Below are 22,746 nucleotides of genomic sequence, written 5' to 3' on the forward strand. Positions count from 1 at the left end.
TAGATTGTGACAACCGATTGTGAGTCCAATAATCAGTTTGGGGCTCAGAATCGGCTGCAACAGTCTGAACTGATCAGTGCCTTAAGATTGTTGCAACCAATTGTGACTCCAAGACCGATTATTGGACTTAAAATTAAGGCCCTGTTCATTTTTAGCTGGTGACAACCGATTGTGAGCCCCAAGCCTATTATTGGCCCAAAAACTCACAATCGGTTGTCAGTCTTAAAGGAACAGGGCTAGACATAATCTTGAGTAGAATAATCAGTACAATCAGTTGTCAGAATCTTAAATGAACAGGACCTAAGCAGTGGGCAAAATGGATTCCTTGGCTAAATGGTCATATAGGACGTTCAGCGAGCATTCTCCACATGGGTCCTCTCATTTTCGCCTTGCCGAGGACAAGAAATGATGAAAATTTGGGAAGAATGAGCTTTCCCCTGATTTTTCAAAGCCACAACAATTTGATTTGGGCGATTCTCATTCCCCTGTTTCGGGCAAGCCACACGAATTTGATCCAGCAGAAGAATGAGAATAAGAACAGTTGCCTAACACACCCATAACTTCTCTTAGGCAATATAATTTTGCTTGGGCTCTGTTTCTTTCGCCCTAAAATGGACGTATGTAAAATTTGTTTTAACTGAGCCTTATCAAACAAGAGCCAAAGAAGGCATCTTTAGAAGACCACCTCCTATCATCGTGCCTCCTACAATTAGCACAGATCAAGTTGATCAAGAATCCTCAAGGAGAATCTCTTCATGGCCTTGAACAGAATGAGGATTCAACATGATTGGGCATCAATAAGACAAGAATTTCAGGTACAGAAGATGCTCTTCCTCAAGCTGTATTAACCTTATCAACAGTCAACTATTGCCATGCCTTCTAATCAGAAGTTGATTTCCCGGGTACTACATCAGAACCATGTAGCAATCTCGGTACAAAAAACGGGTATAATTGATTCTAACCTGCAAAATATAACATCTTATATGTAATTGCAATCCCTCCCTTCTGATGTGGGTGTCTACCAAAACATACATTAGATTTCGTGTCATTACCAAAGCTTCCGGGAATGAGCGTTCGCCGCCTTTCCGTCTCGGAATTCCAAAACATCAATGAGAGCAAAAGGAAATTCTTCCGGAAAGAGATGGGGGCCAAGGGAACTTGGGTTATAAAAAAAATTGTCTCTGAACAGAACGAATCACCATACATGTAATAGTATCCCTCTTGAGTAGAATTATGTACAAAAAATCCCGTATTTTTATTACTCAAAATTCGTCTTCTCGCCTTACCTCCATTAGGATCCTTCATATACAGTCCTACATATCATCAGTGTGTCTGAAGTATGTATGTATGTATATGTCGTAAGAGAAAAGCTAATACCATTCGCTGAGGGGTGAAGAATAAGAACCCAAATGAGACCAGTTTTGTACCAGTCAAGTGAACACACATAATCCTTCACCCCACTTGAGGTGAATGGTATTAGCATTTCTTCAAGTTATATAATTTACTTTTTATTCACAAGAGTGGTAGTTAGTGTACAATTCCAGTGGGGGATATGGCTTTCAGTTCAGGGAGTAGGCCGAAGAGGTTCCTCTGCTTCATCTGCGTAATAAGAGTAGATATCAACTGGTGCACTAGTGCAGTCAACAATGTTCCCCTTGACTTTGGACGAACCATGGTGACGATCGAGATAGATCACAATCACGGTAATATCATCATGAAAGTGGCGCCTTATCCCCTTCTCGATCTTTTTTATGTCCTCATATCTCATTTCTCTTTTCTTTGCGGCCTCATTAAGAGCTTCTCGCACCAAGCGCTTTGCTATTCCCTGCATAATTCATAATTCATCGGCTAAATGGTTCATAAAAGATTTTGGACTTAGACAAACAACTTTTTTTTTTTTTAATGGTATCTTAGACAAACAACTTGTGAATGGAAAACAATGCAGAATGAGTACAGCAATATTGAAGAAACATCAGATTGGAGGTGGGAACTTACGGCTCTTGGATTCTTGTAAACGATTTCTACAGCTGCTTCGTCTGTTAATTGCTCCCAGAGGCCATCTGAAGCAAATATCAAAAATAAGTCTTGTGGTTTGATCTTCCGAACTTGTATTGATGGCTCTGCGGTCATCACAGCTCTTTTCAGAGGAATAGGAGACCCAAACTGATGGAAGAGAGGGTCCCTACTGAACTCGGGCTTTTTCAAATAGATGTCTCCAATCGATCTTGACACCTAAGAGAGCAAATATCAGACTTTAATCCCATCTTTATACAATATGCTAAAATTTAGGGATAGTTCAGAATAGAGTGCTACATTAGCAGCTACCAGATGGTAGTAGAGAGAATTATCATAGGATTTGGATCCTTTTCGCATGATTTCGTAAATGTCAATATTCAATAGTAAGTAGTGCTTAAAAAATAAAAACTTCTATTCTGACAAGAACATGTATAAGATTTCATAAATATCAGGCACATCAATGATATAGAGTTTTTTATTGACTCTATAAGGCTTAAGCCCTAGTGAACTCGGGGAGAGTCAATGACTGTTTTCAGGCGGTTTTAGATAGTACCAGTAAAAGAGTGCGAACTAAGTCCAAAATGGGTGCATGACAATATGAGAAATTACGTGCCTAGAATATGAACTAACAGATAAAGCATCAAACTTAATTATAACTAGCAAAAAAGGAGGGAAAAGAAAATTCTAAGCACAGCCATAAAGAGATGAAAAGAAAGAAGGAAAAAAGAAAGGAACAGATAAAAAAGGACTGCCTTCTCCAATATACTGTCCCTATTTATAGAACCTCCCATAAAGGTCTCAATTACCGTTACCCTTGCTCGACTATAATCCAATATAAAACTAAATGGAAGAAGGGCATCTTTGGACCATACAAAGAAGACTGAAAATAATGGGAACTGCTTCCATGAAACTTCAGCCTCATGGTGTGACATCAAAACAGACTTAAAGACACGCACCAGTATTTCATCCACCAACCGTTAAACAATAAACTTTCCATCTAAGGCAACTAATACAAGAAACACACAACCAGTAAATTGGATTTCCAGTGTTGTCAATCCATTGGCAGACCTCAGATCTAAACATGTTTGTTATTACTCTGAAAATGAGTGTGGGATTAACCCTAAAAATCAGTTAAAAAAACCACCATGGAAATGATGTCCCAAGATTAAGAATTTTGAATATCTGGATTGTCAACCTCCTTTCAAAGTTAGTTTGGCAAATTCTTTTTTTTTATGGGTAAGCTGGGGACAGTTACAAAGATGACTAGTTACTACATCACTGCATACAATAAACAGAAAGGGCAACAGAGTCGACTGCTAATGATGCATCCCCATAGAAAGATCCTTCCTGAAATAAGCGTCAATTCCAAAGGAAAAGAATGTAAAAAGGTATGATTGGTTTCACCAATGAAGCACGAATACGGGTACAGGGTGCGGGTACGACACGATACGGTTACGTGGATACGTGATTTTAAAAAAAAGGATATGAGTACGTTGGGGGTACGTTGAATATAATATATTTTTATATCTTATTATAAATTTATAAAAATAAAAATTAAATATTTTGTTAAAGAATTCAAATAATTTAATTAGAGAACAATCAAATAACAATAACATCATCAAAATCTAATATTACTTCACCAAAATCTATTATTACTTCTAAGTTGTTAGGTTTTTAATTACGGGATATATATATATATATATATATATATATATATAGAGGAAAAGGATTGTACGCTCGACCGTACCTAAGGTTAGGTACGGTAGAGTGCCAAATCACATGGGTCCCACTTTTTTTTGGTCATCTAAATCATTCATTTGCAAGGCCCCATCATAGATAGGGTGCATACCAAAAATCAGCTCCATAGGATCATCCTAACCCATCCATTTGTGGAGGTCAAAATGGACAGACACTGTTTGTCCACAAATCTGCCCATTTTGCCCTCCAGTTTTGGAGGGGTTAGGATGATTCAATGGTGCTGATTTTTGGTACACACCCTATCTATGATGGGGCCTTGCAAATGAATGGTTTAGATGACCAAAAAAATTATATATATATGAGGAAAAGGATTGTATGCTCGACCGTACCTAAGGTTAGGTACGGTAGAGTGCCAAATCACATGGGTCCCACAATTTTTTTGGTCATCTAAACCATTCATTTGCAAGGCCCCATCATAGATAGGGTGCATACCAAAAATCAGCACCATTGAATCATCCTAACCCCTCCAAAACTGGAGGCCAAAATGGGCAGATTTGTGGACAAACACTGTCTGTCCATTTTGGCCTCCACAAATGGATGGGTTAGGATGATCCTATGGAGCTGATTTTTGGTATGCACCCTATCTATGATGGGGCCTTGCAAATGAATGGTTTAGATGCCCACCAAAAATGTGGGACCCATGTGATTTGGCACTCTACCGTACCTAACTTTAGGTACGGTCGAGCGTACAATCATATACCTCATATATATATATATATATATATATATATATATATATATATATATATATATATATATATATATTTTTTTTTTTTTTTTTTTTTTTTTTTTTTTGATATATTCAACCCCCCTTTTGTTAATTGGGACAACCCCTCTATTGTAATTCTGTAATTTTCGATTTAATTTGAACTGGGTGCGCACCCAATACGTACACAAACCCGGGTGCGTGCCCGGTACGCACCCAAAGAGTACTCAAGAGCACCCGCACCCGATAGGCACTCGACACGGGTACGTGGGCGTCCGGAGAGTACCCGTGCTTCTTAGGGTTTCACTAAAGAGGAAATTACTGTGAAAACAATAAGCATCAAAGCATCAAGGTAATCGAGAAGGGGGCAAGCAAGAAAACTCTCAATCATTGGAGTTATTTGGGAAAGGCAGAATCAGTGATATGCAATTACTTTATATGCTGAATAAACTATCAACTGGAATAGTTGGTGGCCTGTCTTAGCACTACGGTGGAAGTTCATTAGCTGCTTATGGAGCATGGTCAGGTCTCAAGTGCATTATTTCAAAAAAAGATGAATGCATAGTTACCTATGTAATGTAGCAGTAGCACAAGTTACTCGGTTCCAACAACCAACAGTCAAGATGAAAGAATACAATTTACATTTTGAATAGCTCCTCATTATTATACTTGACAAAGGTTTGGGTGCATTTAATATATTAAATGCACCATTTCTGTTTCTAAAGTGATAATGAGATATTGTTGAAGAGGTGGGAAATGTGTCGGCTAGAGAGAATTTCTATCATAAAAGGAAGATGTATTAGATTCCTTTCGTTGAACATTGCAAAGAACTGACAAATGAGGAGAACAAAAGATAACTTTTTTTCAGCCAAAAAAAAGGGCAAGAACATATAAAAACATAAAAACAAACATAAGAAAAAGAACTTATAAAAACAAAAAGAAACAAAAATGGGGTTGGTTCTTAATTGGGATCATCACCAAAACAAGGACAATTAGTTACAATTCTTTAAAGCATGGTTGTAGTCTTGTAGAGCATGTTTGCTTTCGAAAAGTAAAATTCCAGTTCACATGCCAAAGAAGATTCAAAAGGAACAATGCAAATAAATTACTATGGAATGAAACAAGAGCTTGTACATGATGTTACCATTCTCCCTCACAAAGATTATTGCCCCTAGTCATTGTTATAGTGTACTATGATGCAAGGCCTAGAACTAAATAGTATATGCGACCATGAAATTCGCTTAGGCTCCATTCCTTTTGACGTAAAATGGACGTAAAATTTGTTTCATGTCGTAAAAATGAACATAAAACAAATTTTACGTCCTTTTATACGTCCAAAGAAACAGAACCTTAAAGTAAATTAACTCATAACTTTAAAAATTTACAGTATAAACTAGAACAGCTACAAACAAGCAAGTCTGCTGTCATCTTGTAGCATCTGGACAGTGAAATATAGGCTAAAGCACTGCACAAAATAAAATGAAAGTCACAAGATAAGAAATGTTAATTTTTACCAACATGGGATACCCTAAATTCATCATCTTTGCCTATTAGAGCACAAAAAGAGGCCAAACCATCAACCGATATAGGTCCTAGCATATTGCTATTTTTTATTTTTTTTTGAATGGTAGTATATTGCTAGTTTTGTATGCCCTCAAAAGCTATTTTTCAGTTTTATCTATTTAAACACTCTTACATGCGATATACGAATTATTTTTTATGGTTTTATTTAATTCACTATCATGATTGTTATGAGTATATTAAATTTATGTGCATTAGATGTTGACATAAGGTTCCTTAGGCAACATTGTAGGAACATCATGCTTAGGATTTATGAATCCAAGGCACGAGATGGTGTTTCAGTTCCTTGTAGACATAAAATAGTTCTCAACTGGGAATGTAGAGTGGTAAATCACATTCTAGTACAGCTGACATATGTTGTGCTGTTAGGAGAGGAAGAGAGAGAGACTTATCTCAGTTAAATATCCAAAAAAAAACGAACAGAGAGAGAGACTGCTCAGTCACTGGAGTGGAGAACTTAAGAAGACTGGTCGCTGCATACAGATGCTACACCAAACATGATCATTGATTGCAAAACACCCAAGGGATATTCTAATTGTATAATGATTCCATTGGTTTATTTACATGAAATGGATCTCTAAATCTGAGGGATCCATATAATTCTATTTAATGTTTGTACAATTTTGATTATACTAAATAGTAATGCCCAATAAGGGGCTATATATGGGTACATTGGGTTAATATTGGGTTAATAGAAGAATACGACACTGCATAGAATACTTGTATGTTCAACATGGAATCCACCATTCCCATAGGAGAGAATACTTAAAATGACTTTCTATATGCATTGAGCTCCAAAAATTTGGATCCAATGGTATTTGATAAAAAGATTTCATCAATTGTTTTATCAAAATATTATATATACTATTAAATATAGGGAAATGATATCAGCACTGCAATATTTTGATATTTCTGCTCAAGTTTCTTGTCTTGTAGTATTTAAAGGGCTGTCAAAAGGTTATTACATTTCCCAAAAAGCTCTGACAAGCCCTTTAAATACTAAAAGACAATAAACTTGTGCGGAAATATCAAAACATTGCAGCGCTGATATCATTTCCCTAAATATATTATTTACAAAAGTATTTGTAAAACATTTTAGAAGTCCATTAATATTATTTAATAAATTAAAAAATATAAGGAGCTAAAATTCAGGGGATAGAGACACCCCAGTCTAATTGAAAATTGTTTCCAATTGGAACCAACAACTAGTCTTGGAAATTGGAAACCACATGGAGATCCTACAACCCATCTTAGGGGTCACGAAATTTACAACAAGGTGACCACCATCTATGTAATTTGTATGGGTTCATTTGGACAAGAATTCAAAAAGGAGGCAGAACACTTGAGCTGCTCACAGGTAACCGTGAATATATTCTCTTAATTTTAAACTATAGAAAATCCATGGAAACCATGAGTTCTCATCTAGGATTAGATTTAAAATAGTTTTAAATCAATTATAATCTATAGAAAATTTAAAATAGTAAGTGTTTCAGTTCCAAACCCATTGCCTTCTTAAAGAAATCTCTACACCTCGATAATGTGTAATTTTGGAGGGTACAAACCCAACCACTTTGAAATAGAAAACAAAGAAATTATGCAATTGGATGTCTTCCACAAGAAAAAAGAAAAGGGATGGAAAAAGATTTCTGCTGTGCAATTCGACATCGACTGAGTCCTTATCAGTGCACAAAACCCTAGCAATTGCTTCTTGAATTTATCATCTATACTTTTGAATAAAGTGAAGCCCCTTCCTGTTTTTTAGGGAGGGGGCCAATAGAAAAGGCAAAGCATATGTTTTTATTTCAATAGATGCAATGATCGCAATCCCCTTCAAAAAAAAAACAAAGAACAAAAACTAATCATATGACTCCAACATAGACATATCACACGACCCCAAAAACATAATTCACATGTTCAAAACAAAAGAATCCATGTGTTTAGAAGACACCGTCTGCTCCTTTACTCGTGTAATAAACCAAAACAGCCAACTGACATTCCCATAAATAAAAGATATGATGGTTAAGATATCTGAAGATGTGGGAATTGGAGCTTTTAAGAACATGAAGACTTGTGAGAGTGTGGACTTTCTTTAGAAGAATTATACAGTTTTACTTTCAAAATGTACATATTTGGCTAAAGAATTTACTGATGTGACTGATGTCTCTTCATCTAGAGAGTTCCCATAGTAGAGTGGATTTGTGCGTAATTAGTGAGAATTGATAGATGAATAATCTACTTATACTATCTCTCCTCTGTCTGCTTTCTCTCTCCCCTCTCTCTGTTAGAATGCCATTTTGGTAGTTGAGTTTAAGATAAAGACAATGATTGTCATACGACTCATACCTCCTGCCAAGGGAACTAAGTCAGACGGCTAACAAGCCTAGCACAAAAATTAGCAAATCAATAGTGCAAGCAATCTCTACCTAGATAGACAAAACCTCTAAACTAGATCAATATGTGACAATGAATGAGCAGACTAACTCAATTTCTAGAGGAGTTTGGCAAGACTATTACAAACATGGCTGTGATGTCAACAACATGGGCCCAAAGCAAGTTGTCATGCACTTTACAAGTGCCCAAAAATAGAAGCATTTAATGGAATTAGGGTTTCCTTCCCATCATGGGATTATGGATCTAAGTCTGACTGCAAAATTTTAGATGTTTGAAACCCACCTAAAAGTGAAATTCAAAAGAAATATAAGAAAGGAGAAAACAAATCCATAAACAAATAAGACAATAAAGAAATCTTTAATATGCATTTTAGAAGGAAATATATTTTTTTTAAAATTGGTCTGATTTGGTTAGAAGTAGAACAAATGAAGACGGTTTATATTGAATTGGACTGTTTGGAACTCGAAGGGCAACGTATTGTATGCGTGGTACTTGGGTGAACGTGGGTAATTACCATGCGTTTTAGAAAGAGATATATATTTTTTTTAAATTGGTCTGATTTGGTTAGAAGTAGAACAAATGAAGACGGTTTATATTGAATTGGACTGTCTGCAACTCGAAGAGCAACATATATGTGCGTGGTACTTGGGTGAATGTGGGAAGTGGGGGACGTGGGCAAGTGCTTGATCCTATTGAACAAAGCAAAAAGGACTAGCCTGCTATGAATTTTACAAAATATACCTTAATTAGCTACAAGAAAATATGATCTGTGCGATCGCCACTAGAAGATTATTGGAATTCAGGGATCTACTGTACTCCCTATGCCTCTTGAGCCATGAAAATACTTAAGGTTCTGGCATAAAATGGGTTCAAAGTTCAAACAATTGCAGAGACAAGATGGCATTTGATTTGTAATATACTACAAATTTCTTATATGATCAGGATGCTACCAACAGCACCAGCATAATAGTATACATGAATGTTGAAAAATCTGTCCGGCAGCGTATTGTTAAGACACCAATGGTGAGTAAATGGACCCCCATGAAATTGAAAAGGAAGGTGAACACGTCTGGAGCATGACAACATAATAAGATGTAATTTCATTTGTTTCAAACAATTAACTGAGATGTATCACTCGATACAGTTTGCTTTTCTGGTGGACAAGACAAAACACAGTGTATTTACTATAGCTTGATGCACACATTATTTATCCAAAAAGTCTACAATATCGTTTGACCTTTGAGGAGTTTTCTGTCTTGGGCAACATTGTCAGAAATTTATCGAAATCCAATACTTCAAACATTAAACAATGAATGGCATGGATTTAAGTTAATGTACATGGGCAATTCTTCTTACCGTGTTCTGCCCAAACCATTCTATTTAGCTAGATGCAATTCTCTAGAAGACTTTGTGGAAGCTAAGTTGTGATGGTCTAAAGAAAGGTAATCAGGGTGCAGCAATGCCGGATGGTCTACATGTGGAGTGCAATGACTATTGTCTATAGTTCCATCTGATGAATAGAATAAAGGGTGTTTCGATGTCTTCTCCTGGCAAGAACGAAGTTTGATGGGGAAAAATAGGAAATGTCTCCTTAACTAAGCCATTTTTGGGAAAATAAATGAAAATGGGTTTTGCTAACGAGTGCCCAGGGAACTCGTTAAGCATCATTTAATGGCCATTGGGAACATGAATTTACACGTACCTTGATACTTTTACACCCGTTTTGAGATGTTTTCATCAAAGTACGTGTAAATTCATGATCCCCATGGCCATTAAATGATGCTTAACGAGTGCCCTAAGGGCACTCACTCGTTAGCAAAACCCAATCAAAATTAAGCAAATAATCTGGCACTGAGGAGTGAGGAGTATGGTCAGTCATTTCAACTTCCAATACTAATAAGGCAACTTATGTGAGAGGGGAGTGAGAAGGGCGTGATAGGGGGCCCCAAAACTAATAGGGGCAGGCCCCTCTCACGCGACATCATACCTATAGTGAATAAATAATTCAGCAGGGAAATTGTAATGGGTTTTCAGAACCAGACGATACAGCCAGATGTGTAATTTTTTGTAGGCTTGGTTCTTATTTGAACGTAAACTCACAATAGTATTTTTGTTTCAAATAATTCGCTGTTCTCACTTGCTCTACTAGAAAAATAATAAAAGAATGAAGCTATTGACAATCCAGTTTCGAGTGGCATGAAACGATATGCATCATGAACAATACTGAAATCAATCTTAAGAATTCAGATTTTCATTGCTAACGATGTTGCCCATTCATTCACCCTGAAGCCACATGTATGCCAAAGAAATACCCCTACTTCTCTCAGCACCACATGTTGCAACTGAATGGGAAGCCAATTGAGTGCAGTGATTACAGTTCCTCAAAATCATCCCAATTTCAATTTCTATAAAAAGATGTTACACTGAGTCAGCAAATTCAGAAAAGAAAATCTGCAGCCAAATCAGGAATCAGAAGTTGCATTTGTTGTTAAAGATCACAAAAATGATTGAAACTACTAAAGAGGAGCATGTATCTGACTCTGAAATTCATATAAAAGCAAAAGAAAAATCCAATCAACTAAAACACAGAAACAAAAAAGAAAGACTTATAAGAGGGAGGGAGAGGGACTCCACTTGTTTTACCTGAATTATGCCCTTAATCCGCCAGACTCCACGAGTATACACAACTATATGAGAATCATCAGGATGAAGCGCTTCGAGTTCCTTCCTAACCTCTTCAACAGCGACATTATGATCGGTCGAAAGCCGTTCCGCCACAACAGGATGGCTCCGACCATCGGAAACCCTACGACCAAGCACCGCTCTCGAATCCCCAAGATTCGCCACATACAAAAGATCATCCGTGATCGCCCCGACCAGGCAACAAGATCCAACTGAAGCAAGTTGCGGCCTCGCAGGCCACGATCGTTTCACCAAATGGAAGAATTCTTCCTCCGTCGCATTAAACGCCTTCTTAATAACATCTGCTGATAATCCCCCTTGCTCTGAAACAAACTCTGAAAAATAAAAAAAAATAAAAAATTACAAGATGTTAAGATTGTTTTTCCTTATTTAAGTTGTTACTACCTTATCTTCTTTATCCTATTCTGCTAATTTTTGTTTCCTATTTTACTCTCCCTAATTTCAATAACATAGATGCCACACGGCTATTGGAAGCAATAATCTGGCTTACTGCTGTAGCTCACTGGAGCCAAATTCCCTCGAATTAACTCAATGTTTCTTCATTTTTCTCCCATTAGAAGGAATAATCACGTTTTTTCCTGATTTCCGTTTCCTATTTTACTCGCCCTAATTTCTATAACATTTGTAGATGCCGTATGGCTATTGAAATGATTAATCACATTTAGTGCTGTAGCACATTGGAGACCAAGTTTCCTCGAATTAACTCAGGGCCGTTTGGATACTCGGATTTTAGAATCCATGATTTCTTCAAAATTGTAGCTAAGAGACGAGAAGAAGCCGTCGTCTTTGACTCGTTTTTGACTTCTCGCCCTTCCTCCCATATTTCCAGGTTTTAGAAATCTCAAGATGTAGGAGAGATTTTTAAAACCTGATTTTCTCAGTTAAAATCCAAGAATCGCTGTCGGACGACATACGGCAGCTTGATCATGAACCCTCCTTTACACTGTTTTCAAACTAAACAGCTTGATTCTAAAATCCGCGTATCTAAACGGCCCCTCACTGTTTCTTCATTTTTCTCCTATTAGAAGGAGTAATCACATTTTTCCTGATTTATGTTCCCTATTTTGCTCACCCTAATTTCTATCTACTATTGGAATGAATAATCACCTTTAGTTCTGTAGCACATTGGAGGCCGAATTTCCTCGAATTAACCCACTGTTTCTTCATCTTTCTCCTATTAGAAGGAATAATCACGTTTTTTTCCTAATTTCTGTTCCCTATTTTGCTCACCCTAATTTCTATAACATTTAGTGCTGTAGCAGATTGGAGGCCAAGTTTCTTGGAATTAACTCACTGATTTCCCAATTTTTCTCCTACTGCAAGGAATAATCACTTCTTTTTTTTCCTTGCTGGCCCTAATTTCTATAACAATGGAGTTCGATTTTTCTCCAATTTTTCTCCAATTCGATCCTTCTTCTCTATTTTCAATTCTGATATAACAGTGTTGAAAACGAGAACAAAAACAAAGAAAAGAAAATACAGTAAGATTAGGGTTAGGGTTAGGGTTTGACATACTGTGGAGATGAGAAAAAAGACGATTATTGATGAATCGAGAAGCTTCAGGACCACCATGACCATCATAAACCCCAACATAGGTTGCAAAAGGGGAGGTAAAGACCTGAGCTTGATCTTCTAAAGAGGAATTAGCTTGGACCACGGCAAATGAGTAGTCTCCAGAGGCATGAGGTTTTAAATCTAGATGCCATAACAGATTATCACCTCCTCTCTTTCCAAAACAGCGACCAAATGGCCTGCAACATGTCTGCAACATGTTTCACAAACCCTAATCTTGGATTTACTTGTCTTTGATTTTTCTTCTCTGTCGGAACGAAATAAGAGAGATGGAATGTGGTTTTGAGGGGGGAGTTGAAGAAAGTCTTGGCAAATGCCGCGTTTTAGATGAAGACGGGAGCCACTACGCGTGACTGTGTTTTGATTTTCTTTATTTTTCTTCAACTTACTTTTTTTTGGGAGCTGATAAATTCGCACCCCCACCCCCGTAGGATAATTCGCCCCACTATTAACTTGAATTGGGGGCATACTTTAGGGATGATTTTTTCGCCCCCCCCCCCCCTCCCTGCGGGGCTAATGCGCCTACGTGTAACGTGAATTGGGGGCATACTTTAGGGAGATGATTTTCCCCTTGGGATAATACACCGCCCTTTACGTGAATTGTGGGCCGACTTTTAACGCAATTTGATGTCAATTCACGTTAGAAGTGGGGCCCATTATCCTAGAGAGGGGGCGAAAAATTCAGCTCCTAGACTTTAAAGCTTTTCGAAATTCGAAGTCAATATAACGTTAACAATGGGGCGCATTATCCTGGCGCGAAATAATCATTGCCCCAGACAGACTTAACGCTTCTTGAGTCAAATCAGGTTAAAATGAGGCGCATTATCCTAGAGAGGGGGCGAAAAAACCATCGACCTTTTTTTTTTTTAATTATCTATTCTCTTTCGTCTTTCTCTTTTTAGTCTTTTCTTATCCAAGTCTATGGGTTTTTGTTTCTGGGGCTTTTGCTAACGTGCGCGTGTGGAATTTCGATGGAATTTGATGTTGACGTGGCCCGTGGTTTTGAAGGAGGTTTTTGGGTTTCGACGAATTTTCAAATTTCTTGACCTCTAATTAGTCTACGAAAAAAAACGGAAAGTAGAGGATTCCACACTGATGAGAAATTACTTAAACTGACTTTTATGATAAAATTTTGGGTCCCACCAATGAATATGTATTTGTAATCCTGATAGTTGATCGAGTGGATCATCGTGGAACAACTTTCCTGTTTTTTTGGCGAGACTCTAATCAAGGGCTAGGATCATCCGATCACAGTTCAGGGGCAATAGGAACGGCCACAAACAGAAGATTGACTAGTGAGTAATGACCACTTCTTAAAATTATTTGTTCACATGTGAAATGGCTACAGTGAAGTGAAATACATGTGAAATGGCTACAGTGAAGTGAAATATAAGGGCATGTTCTCATTCTCAAGAAACGGCCAAAAACTGAAGAATTGGAATTCTCGAAAGTGACTCTCTATAGCTTTGGAAAATCCAATTCTCCACCACCATTTTCGCCTGATTTTGGGAAAAGTTTGCCAAACGCGTTCCTTCAGTTTCCTTCTCTTTTTAATCCACAGTATTCTCTTCAGGTTCCGTTTCCTTCGACGTAAAAAATGGACGTAAAATTTGTCAAATTTTACGTCCATTTTTACGTAGAAAGAAATAGGGCCTCATTGAATAGTTGGTGAATGCAAATTAAGCTAATGGAGAATAGACACTAGGGTGATCTCTAAAAAAGATAATACGAAACTTTTTTTTTTTTTTAATCTACACCAAAAGAATATTAAACCCACTTTGTTCGGCAATCTTGATTCCAATCGTGGACGAAGTAGTAGGAAAAAGAAAAAGAAAATAATGGATTGCAAGAAAAAACATTTTAGACGGAAAAAATTTCTTTTTTCTTTCAATAAATTAGAGGGAAATGATGCGATTATAGTTAGAGAGATGATAGAATGAAGGGCGCCCTTGGAAAATTCAGGTTCAAAGGCGCCCCTGTTGGTTAATTTCTGCAAAATGTGGAGCCGAAAATAATGGATTGCACCTAAAAAAAAGTGGAAACCGTGTTGACTTTGCAGAAATCTACCAATAAGGACGCCCTTCATTCTATCATACATCTTATAGTTAATTTGGATGGATATTATCAAACCCCTCTAAATAAAATTTGAATAGGGTTGGTCTTAATTATTCGTTTAGTGTGTAAAACAAGTAGGAAATCTTAAAAAATATTTTTCCTTTCCGAACTTGTCCACAAAATTCTTGCCGTCTGAAAAGGACCTAAAATAATTATATTTTCATAGAAAACTTTTCTTGAGAGGGAAAATTTTCCGCGGAGATCAAACATCTTTCCATCAAAAAGAGTCAAGGCTAAGCAACTAAGTAAGTAAAATGTTTACCCACATTTTATCATTTTTTTTTTTTGTTGCCTCCTTTCCTTCCCAAGACCACCCATTCCATTGTAGTGTAAAAAGAGTAGTCATAACTACACTGGAGGGGCGGACAGGGAAAGCAAAGGGAGCGAATTTTTCACTTCTATTTTACCCATATTTTGAATTCATTCTACAACTGTTTGTTAGAACGTATCAGTCATCTAAATCAATGTGGTGCCTGAAAGACTTTTTGGGCCCCACCTGCAGCGTGTGGACTTGACCGGATCGCTTGATCTGATAGGCGATGGCAACTTGGGCCCACAGCCATTGACCCCACCTTGATCGGACCATCCTAATACCTTTTACAGGCAACAGCAACTTTCCCCAAGAAATGCTAAACCGATGATTTTCCTGATTTTTTTTTATTTTACATGAGAAGATTCACACCTCCAATCTATGTTGTTTCTATAACGTGTCATCCACGAGTCATCGAGGAGTTAGCTTGGGACGTGGTCGAGAGGCTGGGAGATGAAGCACTGCTGATATTTACTTTTAGAATGGGATTTATAGATGGTTGATCATGGATATTGTTTTAATTGAATAAGAAAGGATTATTTTGTCAAGTGGATTTTTGGTTACTTTTGCCTCGCATATTCGTGAGGTAGCTTGCAGGTATGTAACGCTGCCTGTTGCTCGGTTCGGGGCGTCACACCAAAGAGGGCAAGTGAGGAGAGTTTGAGAAAAGGATAAAAAAACAAGGGGAAAAAAATTCTACTCAAAATGTAATCTAAAATTTCCCTTTTTCTAATCACTTTCAACCTCTCTTCACTCGGTCCATGGAAAATCGACAAAACTATTATCCCATGGGAAAAAAATTCATGGTCGACAAACATTGACAGGGATGTATTAAAAAAGTCTAAAGTGATGGCGTCAGAATCTGGGTTCGCGATCGCGCGGTGGGTAGAGAGCCTCCGCTGGGGTCTGCAATCACAAACAAAGGGGTCAGAGAGGTCCAGAGTTGGTCCCGGACGACCACTTCGACACTCAAGTCAGATTCTGGACCAACGATATAAAGAACAACAAGAAATGGCGGAGGTATAATCAGGTTTACCATGACCAATGTACGGGTTCTTTCTCTGATATCTGGGTGAGTGAGTTGAGGGCCTGGATAGAGGGAAGGATAGGGCGTTCAGCGCCTCTTCCCTTTCTTGATTAAAGTTGGAAAATCTTACTAACGGTATAGAGCTTCCTCTAATGGCCTCATTTTTTAGAGTCGTTCCTTTTCTTAGGCTGGATCGGGCCTTCCCTTCTTAGGAACTTAATGGCGTATTTATACTTTGATCTTGCATGCAAATCCTCTTCATGGGACGTCACATGAACCTTTTCATCATTTCAGAGAGAAGACCTTCTTTTGTTGGATTGGGTTGCCTCCCTGGTTCGACGGTGTGCGTGGCTTTGTTGTGTAATCTTGCCCATAAACGTGATAATGAAGTTTTTGGAGGCTGGGAGGTGACACGTGGCAAGATCACGTGATCTTACCGTGTATTAATGTCTTTCCTAATCATGATTAGATTCCTCTACAGCATGGGTAACACGTGGTGAGATCCAACGGTCCCGCCGTATTTATGCCCGATCATAAAGCATCTAGTTTTGCCCAGCACCAAAGAAAGGACAAATCAAAGAAAAATAGGCAATCTCACAACGGTCCCGCCATATTTATGCCCTATCATAAAGCATCTAGTTTTGCCCAGCACCAGAGAAAGGACAAATCAAAGAAAAATAGACAATTATTACATGTCATGCATAGATACTTGAAAAGATGTAAAGCTCACCCAAATTATTTCGTACTAATCTTTATTAACGACATAATGCAAACATTATGTCGCTAATTCTATACAAAAATCTACCGAAGAAATTTTCATTCTAGCATAATAAATCACCAACTATTATCAAAATAATTATAATTAATAATTACTCTTTCATTGAGCACTCTAAACACATTCAAATTAATTAGATATAAAACTAAATGATAGTTTTAGAGTTAGCTTCTTAACTTTATTTAGAATAGCATAAAGTATTCCCCTGTGAGAATTAGTCACTTTGTTGTGTCTACTGGCCAATGTCTTTCACCAAAGAGTTTGTCGTGATGTCTTTTTCAGTCATGTACAAGAGACTGATATCCAAACGACTATATTTTGATAATGGGACGGCTAGCTCATTTTATTTTACATTTCTGTAGTTAGCTATTGAGAACATTTTGGAAATTGTAATAGCTTTTGACAGCCGGTTAACAAGCATATACAGAAGTATAGAACACGGTGATTCGTCCCATTATCAAAACAAAACATAGTTATCCAGATCTGGGTCCCCAAACTACTAGCATTAATGCTAGTGGGCCCTATTGCATCAAAATTTTAAGTGTAATTGATGGACCCCGCCATATGCAGGAGCTTGATGGAGATGGTGGGCCTCACCCCATCAGGACATGAGATGTAAAACGGTGGTCCCCACCTTATTCATGGAATTTAAGTGGAGTTGTTGGGACCCACTCCATCAAAGCATGATGTTAAATGGTGGGCCTTGTGGGGCCCACCCTATTCATGATGAATTTGGGTGGAGACTGGAGATAGATGGACAGACATTTTAGCATTTTTTTCTGAAATCGGACTGCCATGTGCTTGCTTGTGAAACCAAATTCGTTTCTATCACCTCATCAGACGTGTATCTTTCCACATTCTAAGAATGTGAGTGGCCAAATGCGAGACAAGCCAGTACACAAAAATATATTTTCTCAATCACATAGGGTCAACAATCATCACTATGGCGGCAATTTCACCCGTGGATAAGGGAACGGATCCGACCTGTCCCGTCCCCGCACAGTAACCACTATCAATTCCTACCTTTCCTTTATACTTTATTGTTTTAGTGCAAAAATTAAAATTTTTTTGTATAGGCTACTGATATTGGAAGACCATGTTTTGATAAATGCACTAACTCATATTGCCTTTTACTATTCAAACAGCTGTCAAAGACTCAAAATTCAAAAGTTATTAAAGTTTTCAAAAATTAAAAAGCAAAGAGGGATTGCTTTTTATTTTGGCCTTTTTTCCCTTTTCTAACGAGAACAAAGAATGTGAGTAGGGATGTAAACGAGCCGAGCCGAGCCCGCTCGTTAAGCTCAAAAGCTCGGCTCGGGCTCGAACCAGGCTCGGGCTCGGCTCGGCTCGGTCAGGCTCGCGAGCCTTACCGAGCTTGGGTTATATTAAGTTCACACGCCTCATCTTCCCTGGACAGCCCTATATAGTGTAATTTGACTACTTTTTTTACACTATGGGGGGTGGTCCAAGTAACAAATGGGGTTCCTAAAATGAAGTGACATATTTTGCCTCCCCCTTTCACTCCCTGGACAACCCTTTTAGTGTATATATTAATATATAATATATATATTTAAATATATTAAATTCTTAACGAGCCTTAACGAGCCGAGCCGAGCCGAGCCTGGCCTAAATCGGGCTCGGCTCGTTAAGGATTCGAGCGAGCTTCCGAGCCCGAGCCAAAATTGACACCCTTAAATGTGAGAGAGGGACATAGAGGGGAAGAAGAAAGGGCCCTCATCTTCGCCCTCCACCACCAACTTCCGACTTCGGCCGCCACCCACCTCCATTTCTCTCCACTCAGATTTCTCTCTGTATGTGTTAGAGAAAGAAAATTGTGGGCGGGGACGGGGCGGGGATGGTGGCAAACATTCCCCGCTTGCCCGAAGCGGGACGGGGAATTCAACCATAGGTGGGGACGGGGATGGGGAATGCAACATCCGCCCCCACGCGCCCCGTTGCCAGCCATAATCATCACGAGCTAATTCCTTTAGAATAATGGATTATTTAATGGGATTTGTTAGGTAATTTTGACAAAAAGCCGTTTTACTGCTCACTTTTTCAGGAGAGAACAGCCACATACCTTAGATGAATTAAATGAATAAGATAAAATCTGCCACGTATCTTAGATGAATTAAATGAATAAGATAAAATCTAGGAGTGCAACTCTAGTCGGGTTGGGTCGGGTTGAGGCCAACCCGAACCCGACCCGAGCAACAATTTACTCAACCTGAACCCCACCCGAGTTTCAACCTGACGAGGTTCAACCGACCCGACCCGAGGAACCCTTTTTGCCAACCCGACCCGAGTTCAACCCAACCCTACCCAACTTGAGATTTTAAGCTTACAAAATAAAAAAAATTATTAAAAATGTTAGGTTGAACTCGGGTCGGGTTGCCCAAGCCCTCAACCCGAACCCGACCCGAACTCAACCCGAGTTGAGAAAACTCAACCCGAACCCAAACCCAACCTGAACTCAACCCAACCCACTTTTTTTCAGGTTGAACCCGACGGGTTCGGGTTGAGCCCGCCCAAGTTGCACCCCTATTAAAATCTGCTGCTAGGTAGTTGTTCTCTCCTGAAAAAGTGAGCCATGAAATGGCTTTTGGCAAAAATGCCTAGCAAATTCAGCCCTACTATTTCCATGTTTACATGATCAATTTTGTTGATCTAAACCGTAACTGCAAGTTCAAATCGCTTTGATCAGGTGATCCTTGGCCCTTGATCTATCATGCTTCAATTAAGGTTCCACTAAGAAAGGACAAGCCATTCATTTTTGTACTCCTTTATGATGCAGGTGCATTCCCTCTGTAATGATGATGCCTGATTTTTATGCTGATTTTTGTACTACAAGATAAAAGAATTTGAAAAAAATAGTAAACTAGGAAGTTGTAGTCATTTGAAAGATGTTTCCAATGAGTATAAGCACAAAAAAATCGGACTAGTAGTTAGCATGATATGACTGTTTTAGTAGACTAAACATCTATGCGGAGAAATCGCAAGGTGCCCGACCAAGTCCCTTGTGGGTGGTACCATAAAAGTACCACCCTTGATGCTTGATCCAACAACATCTTAAAAAGTGAGTTGTTGTTGGATCAAACATCAAGGGTGGTACCGCCCACAAGGGACTTGACTGTCGGTCCCCATATAAAAACTCCATCTATGCATTTATAAGTTCATAGGCTAATTAATGTGTTTGTGAGTTACTAATTTATAAGTTTGTAAGTCCCTAAACTAGTTAGTGGGCTAGGTTGAACGTTTTTTCTCTTGTATTCATCTATTAAAAGTGCACCAAACATCTATAATGAGAATTTTGTTGAAGAAAGATTTTTAATATTTTGGCAAGAATTTTACTTCTTGTTCTTCATCTACTACCTTAAGGGTTGTGTTCGTTGATCCGAACGGTATCAAAGTGGTATCAGAGAATCTGGGTGTAACCTTGCGATGGTGATCATGAGATCATTCTACGTTAGGCTTAGCAATGAGAAATTTGCGCTAGTTCGAATTTATCAATGACCAACTGATGTTGCCAAGGTCCGATTGAAATTGAGGCTCCTAACCGAGAGAGGATCTCCATGATATTGAAATTGAGAAATTGAGGCATCAAGTCCAAACCCTTACCAAGAGGTTAGCTCTACAAGAGCCTCCAAATGAGGCGAACGAAAGTAATGGATCGGAATCGGACGTCAACCCTTTCGCTCGGCCATGCCAACGCCAAGGAGAGAGCGGCGATTCTTCTTCGAGACGTCCCCCTCTAGGTCCAAATTTCACCAATGTTAAGGTGGAGGTTCCCGAGTTTGAAGGAAAGATCCAACCAGATGTCTTCATAGCATTGCTTACTACCCTTGAATGAATTTTTTACTACAAAGAAGTTCTTGACGAGCACAAAGTGAAGATTACGGCAATCAAACTTCTTAAGCATGCCTCAAGATGGTGGGAACGACTAAAGCTTCAACGAGAAAAGGCCGGAAAATCAAAGATTAAATCATGAAAAAAATAAAGAAAGAGTTTCGTAAGAAGCATTTACCAAAAATTATCTACAAGACGCTTTTGTGGACATGTGCCAATTTCAACAAAGGATTTGTTCCGTAGATAAATACATAGAAGAGTTTGACAATATGATGGTGCGATGTGGAGTTGCCGAACCTGAAGAACAAACTTTTGCTCGATATCCAGGAGGGTTGAGGCATGACATCAAAGAAAAGGTGCAACTCCAATGTTATTTATCGTTCAATGTTGGTCATCGTTTGGCTAGCAAAGTGGAACAACAACAACGGCAACGACAAGAGCAAGGGATATTGGGTTCTTTTAGAAGTCAGAATCTAGGTCATGAGTCTACTCCTAACTGGGGGAGTACGTCTGAATCTTATCCCTCCAATAACATCTCCCGACCATCCAATCATGATGCAACTCCAACTTATAAACGGCCTAATCCTTCTTTGCCCCGTTGTTTCAAATGCCAAGGATATGGTCACACTTCATCAGAGTGCCCCATTCACAAGGTTGTTACTCTCGTGTATGATGAAATACAAGAGCTCAATGATGAAGAACCGACAACCGATCCTCAAGAAGATGAAGAGGTCATCCATAGTGATCAAGGCGAGCTCCTTGTGGTCCGAAGAGCTATGAACATGGACCGCTTTAAAGAAGACAACGATTGGATTTGATTTAGTATTTTTCATACCGGTTGTACTTCTCATGGCAAGGTTTGAAATGTTATTATCGATCTAGGTAGTTGCTAAAACATTGTCGCAACGGTGGTGGTGGAGAAATTGAACCTCAAGACTGAACCTCATCCTCATCCTTACACTTTATCTTGGATTAATTATGGAAATGAGGTATAGGTCTCTAAGCGCTGCCTTGTTGGCACTAGGTATCGAGGTGAAATTTGGTATGGCATATTACCTATGGATGCATGTGATTTACTTTTGGGGCGCCCTTGGGAGTTCGACCTCAAAGTCATCCATGATGGTTTCAAGAATACCTACTCTTTTATTAAGGATGGAGTCAAGGTAACTTGACTCCCTCTAGGATGGAAAGATGACTCAAAGCTGACAAGGAGGAGAGTAACCTTTTTCTTCCAAGACCAAATTTGATCAAGAGACCAAGGAAAATGGCATATCCTATGCTCTACTAATTGATAAAGCTAATGCGGAGCGTGAGGAACTTTAACAAAAATTTAATGAATTCATCACCATAGGAATCGGATTGGACAACATATTTGGTGAACCAATGGAAATTGAAGAGTTAGGTGGATGGAAACATATTACATTGATTTGTTCATTCGTTTACATTGATCCATTTTTATCTGATCCGACATTTAAGCCTATAGCGGATATTCATGAATTCAAGCATTTTCAATATGGAGACATATTTTATTTTCGTCTTCGGAATTATGCAGTAGGATTTGATCCTCAAGAGTTTAAGATGATTATCATTTTTTGACACTTTAAAATTCGAGGATGAGTCTTCTTGAACTAGGAAAGTTTAGCAAACTTCAAGATCGTGCTCGTGCGGATGGTCCGTTTCAAGTGCTAAAGAAAATGCGGATAATTCATTCAAGATTGAATTACCTAATGATAACGGCGTTTTAACTTAGGGACGAGTTAATGTTCAATCGGGAGGAGATTGATGCAGGTGCATCCCCGCTACAATGTTGCTGCCCGATTTTCAAGATCAATGGTCTTGATTTCACACAAATGCCTTCTTTGCCCGAGTAGGGCATATAGACTTTTGTGAAAAGATATGGGAGAAACTTGGTAAGATGTCGGAGAAGCGAAATATAAGGGATCACA

General features: G+C 38.5%; 1 protein-coding gene across 1 annotated transcript; it reads right to left on the reverse strand.

The window, feature by feature from the left end:
- Nucleotides 1-1,163: 1,163 nt before the first annotated feature.
- Nucleotides 1,164-13,083, reverse strand: LOC143875714 (putative protein phosphatase 2C 78). Its single transcript, XM_077377316.1, has 4 exons — nt 12,671-13,083; nt 11,096-11,469; nt 1,996-2,232; nt 1,164-1,825 (listed from the first exon to the last, which is right to left on the reverse strand). The coding sequence occupies exons 1-4, from the start codon at nt 12,924-12,926 to the stop codon at nt 1,565-1,567; spliced, it is 1,128 nt and encodes a 375-aa protein (XP_077233431.1). The 5' UTR covers nt 12,927-13,083; the 3' UTR covers nt 1,164-1,564.
- Between the last annotated feature and the right edge of the window lie 9,663 nt (nt 13,084-22,746).

Source organism: Tasmannia lanceolata, unplaced genomic scaffold (genome assembly GCF_043159265.1).
Source record: "Tasmannia lanceolata isolate RefF3 unplaced genomic scaffold, GAP_Taslan_0.1 ptg000004l, whole genome shotgun sequence".
In the NCBI taxonomy this organism is placed as follows: domain Eukaryota; kingdom Viridiplantae; phylum Streptophyta; class Magnoliopsida; order Canellales; family Winteraceae; genus Tasmannia; species Tasmannia lanceolata.

Excerpts from the sequence above, each read along its gene's own strand:
- LOC143875714 (XM_077377316.1), bottom strand. The coding sequence starts at position 12,926 with ATGTTGCAGACATGTTGCAGGCCATTTGGTCGCTGTTTTGGAAAGAGA. Across the intron at positions 11,470-12,670 it reads TCTTTTTTCTCATCTCCACA|AGTTTGTTTCAGAGCAAGGG; the intron begins GTATGTCAAACC and ends TTTATTTTTCAG. Across the intron at positions 1,826-1,995 it reads TTTACAAGAATCCAAGAGCC|GGAATAGCAAAGCGCTTGGT; the intron begins GTAAGTTCCCAC and ends TGAATTATGCAG.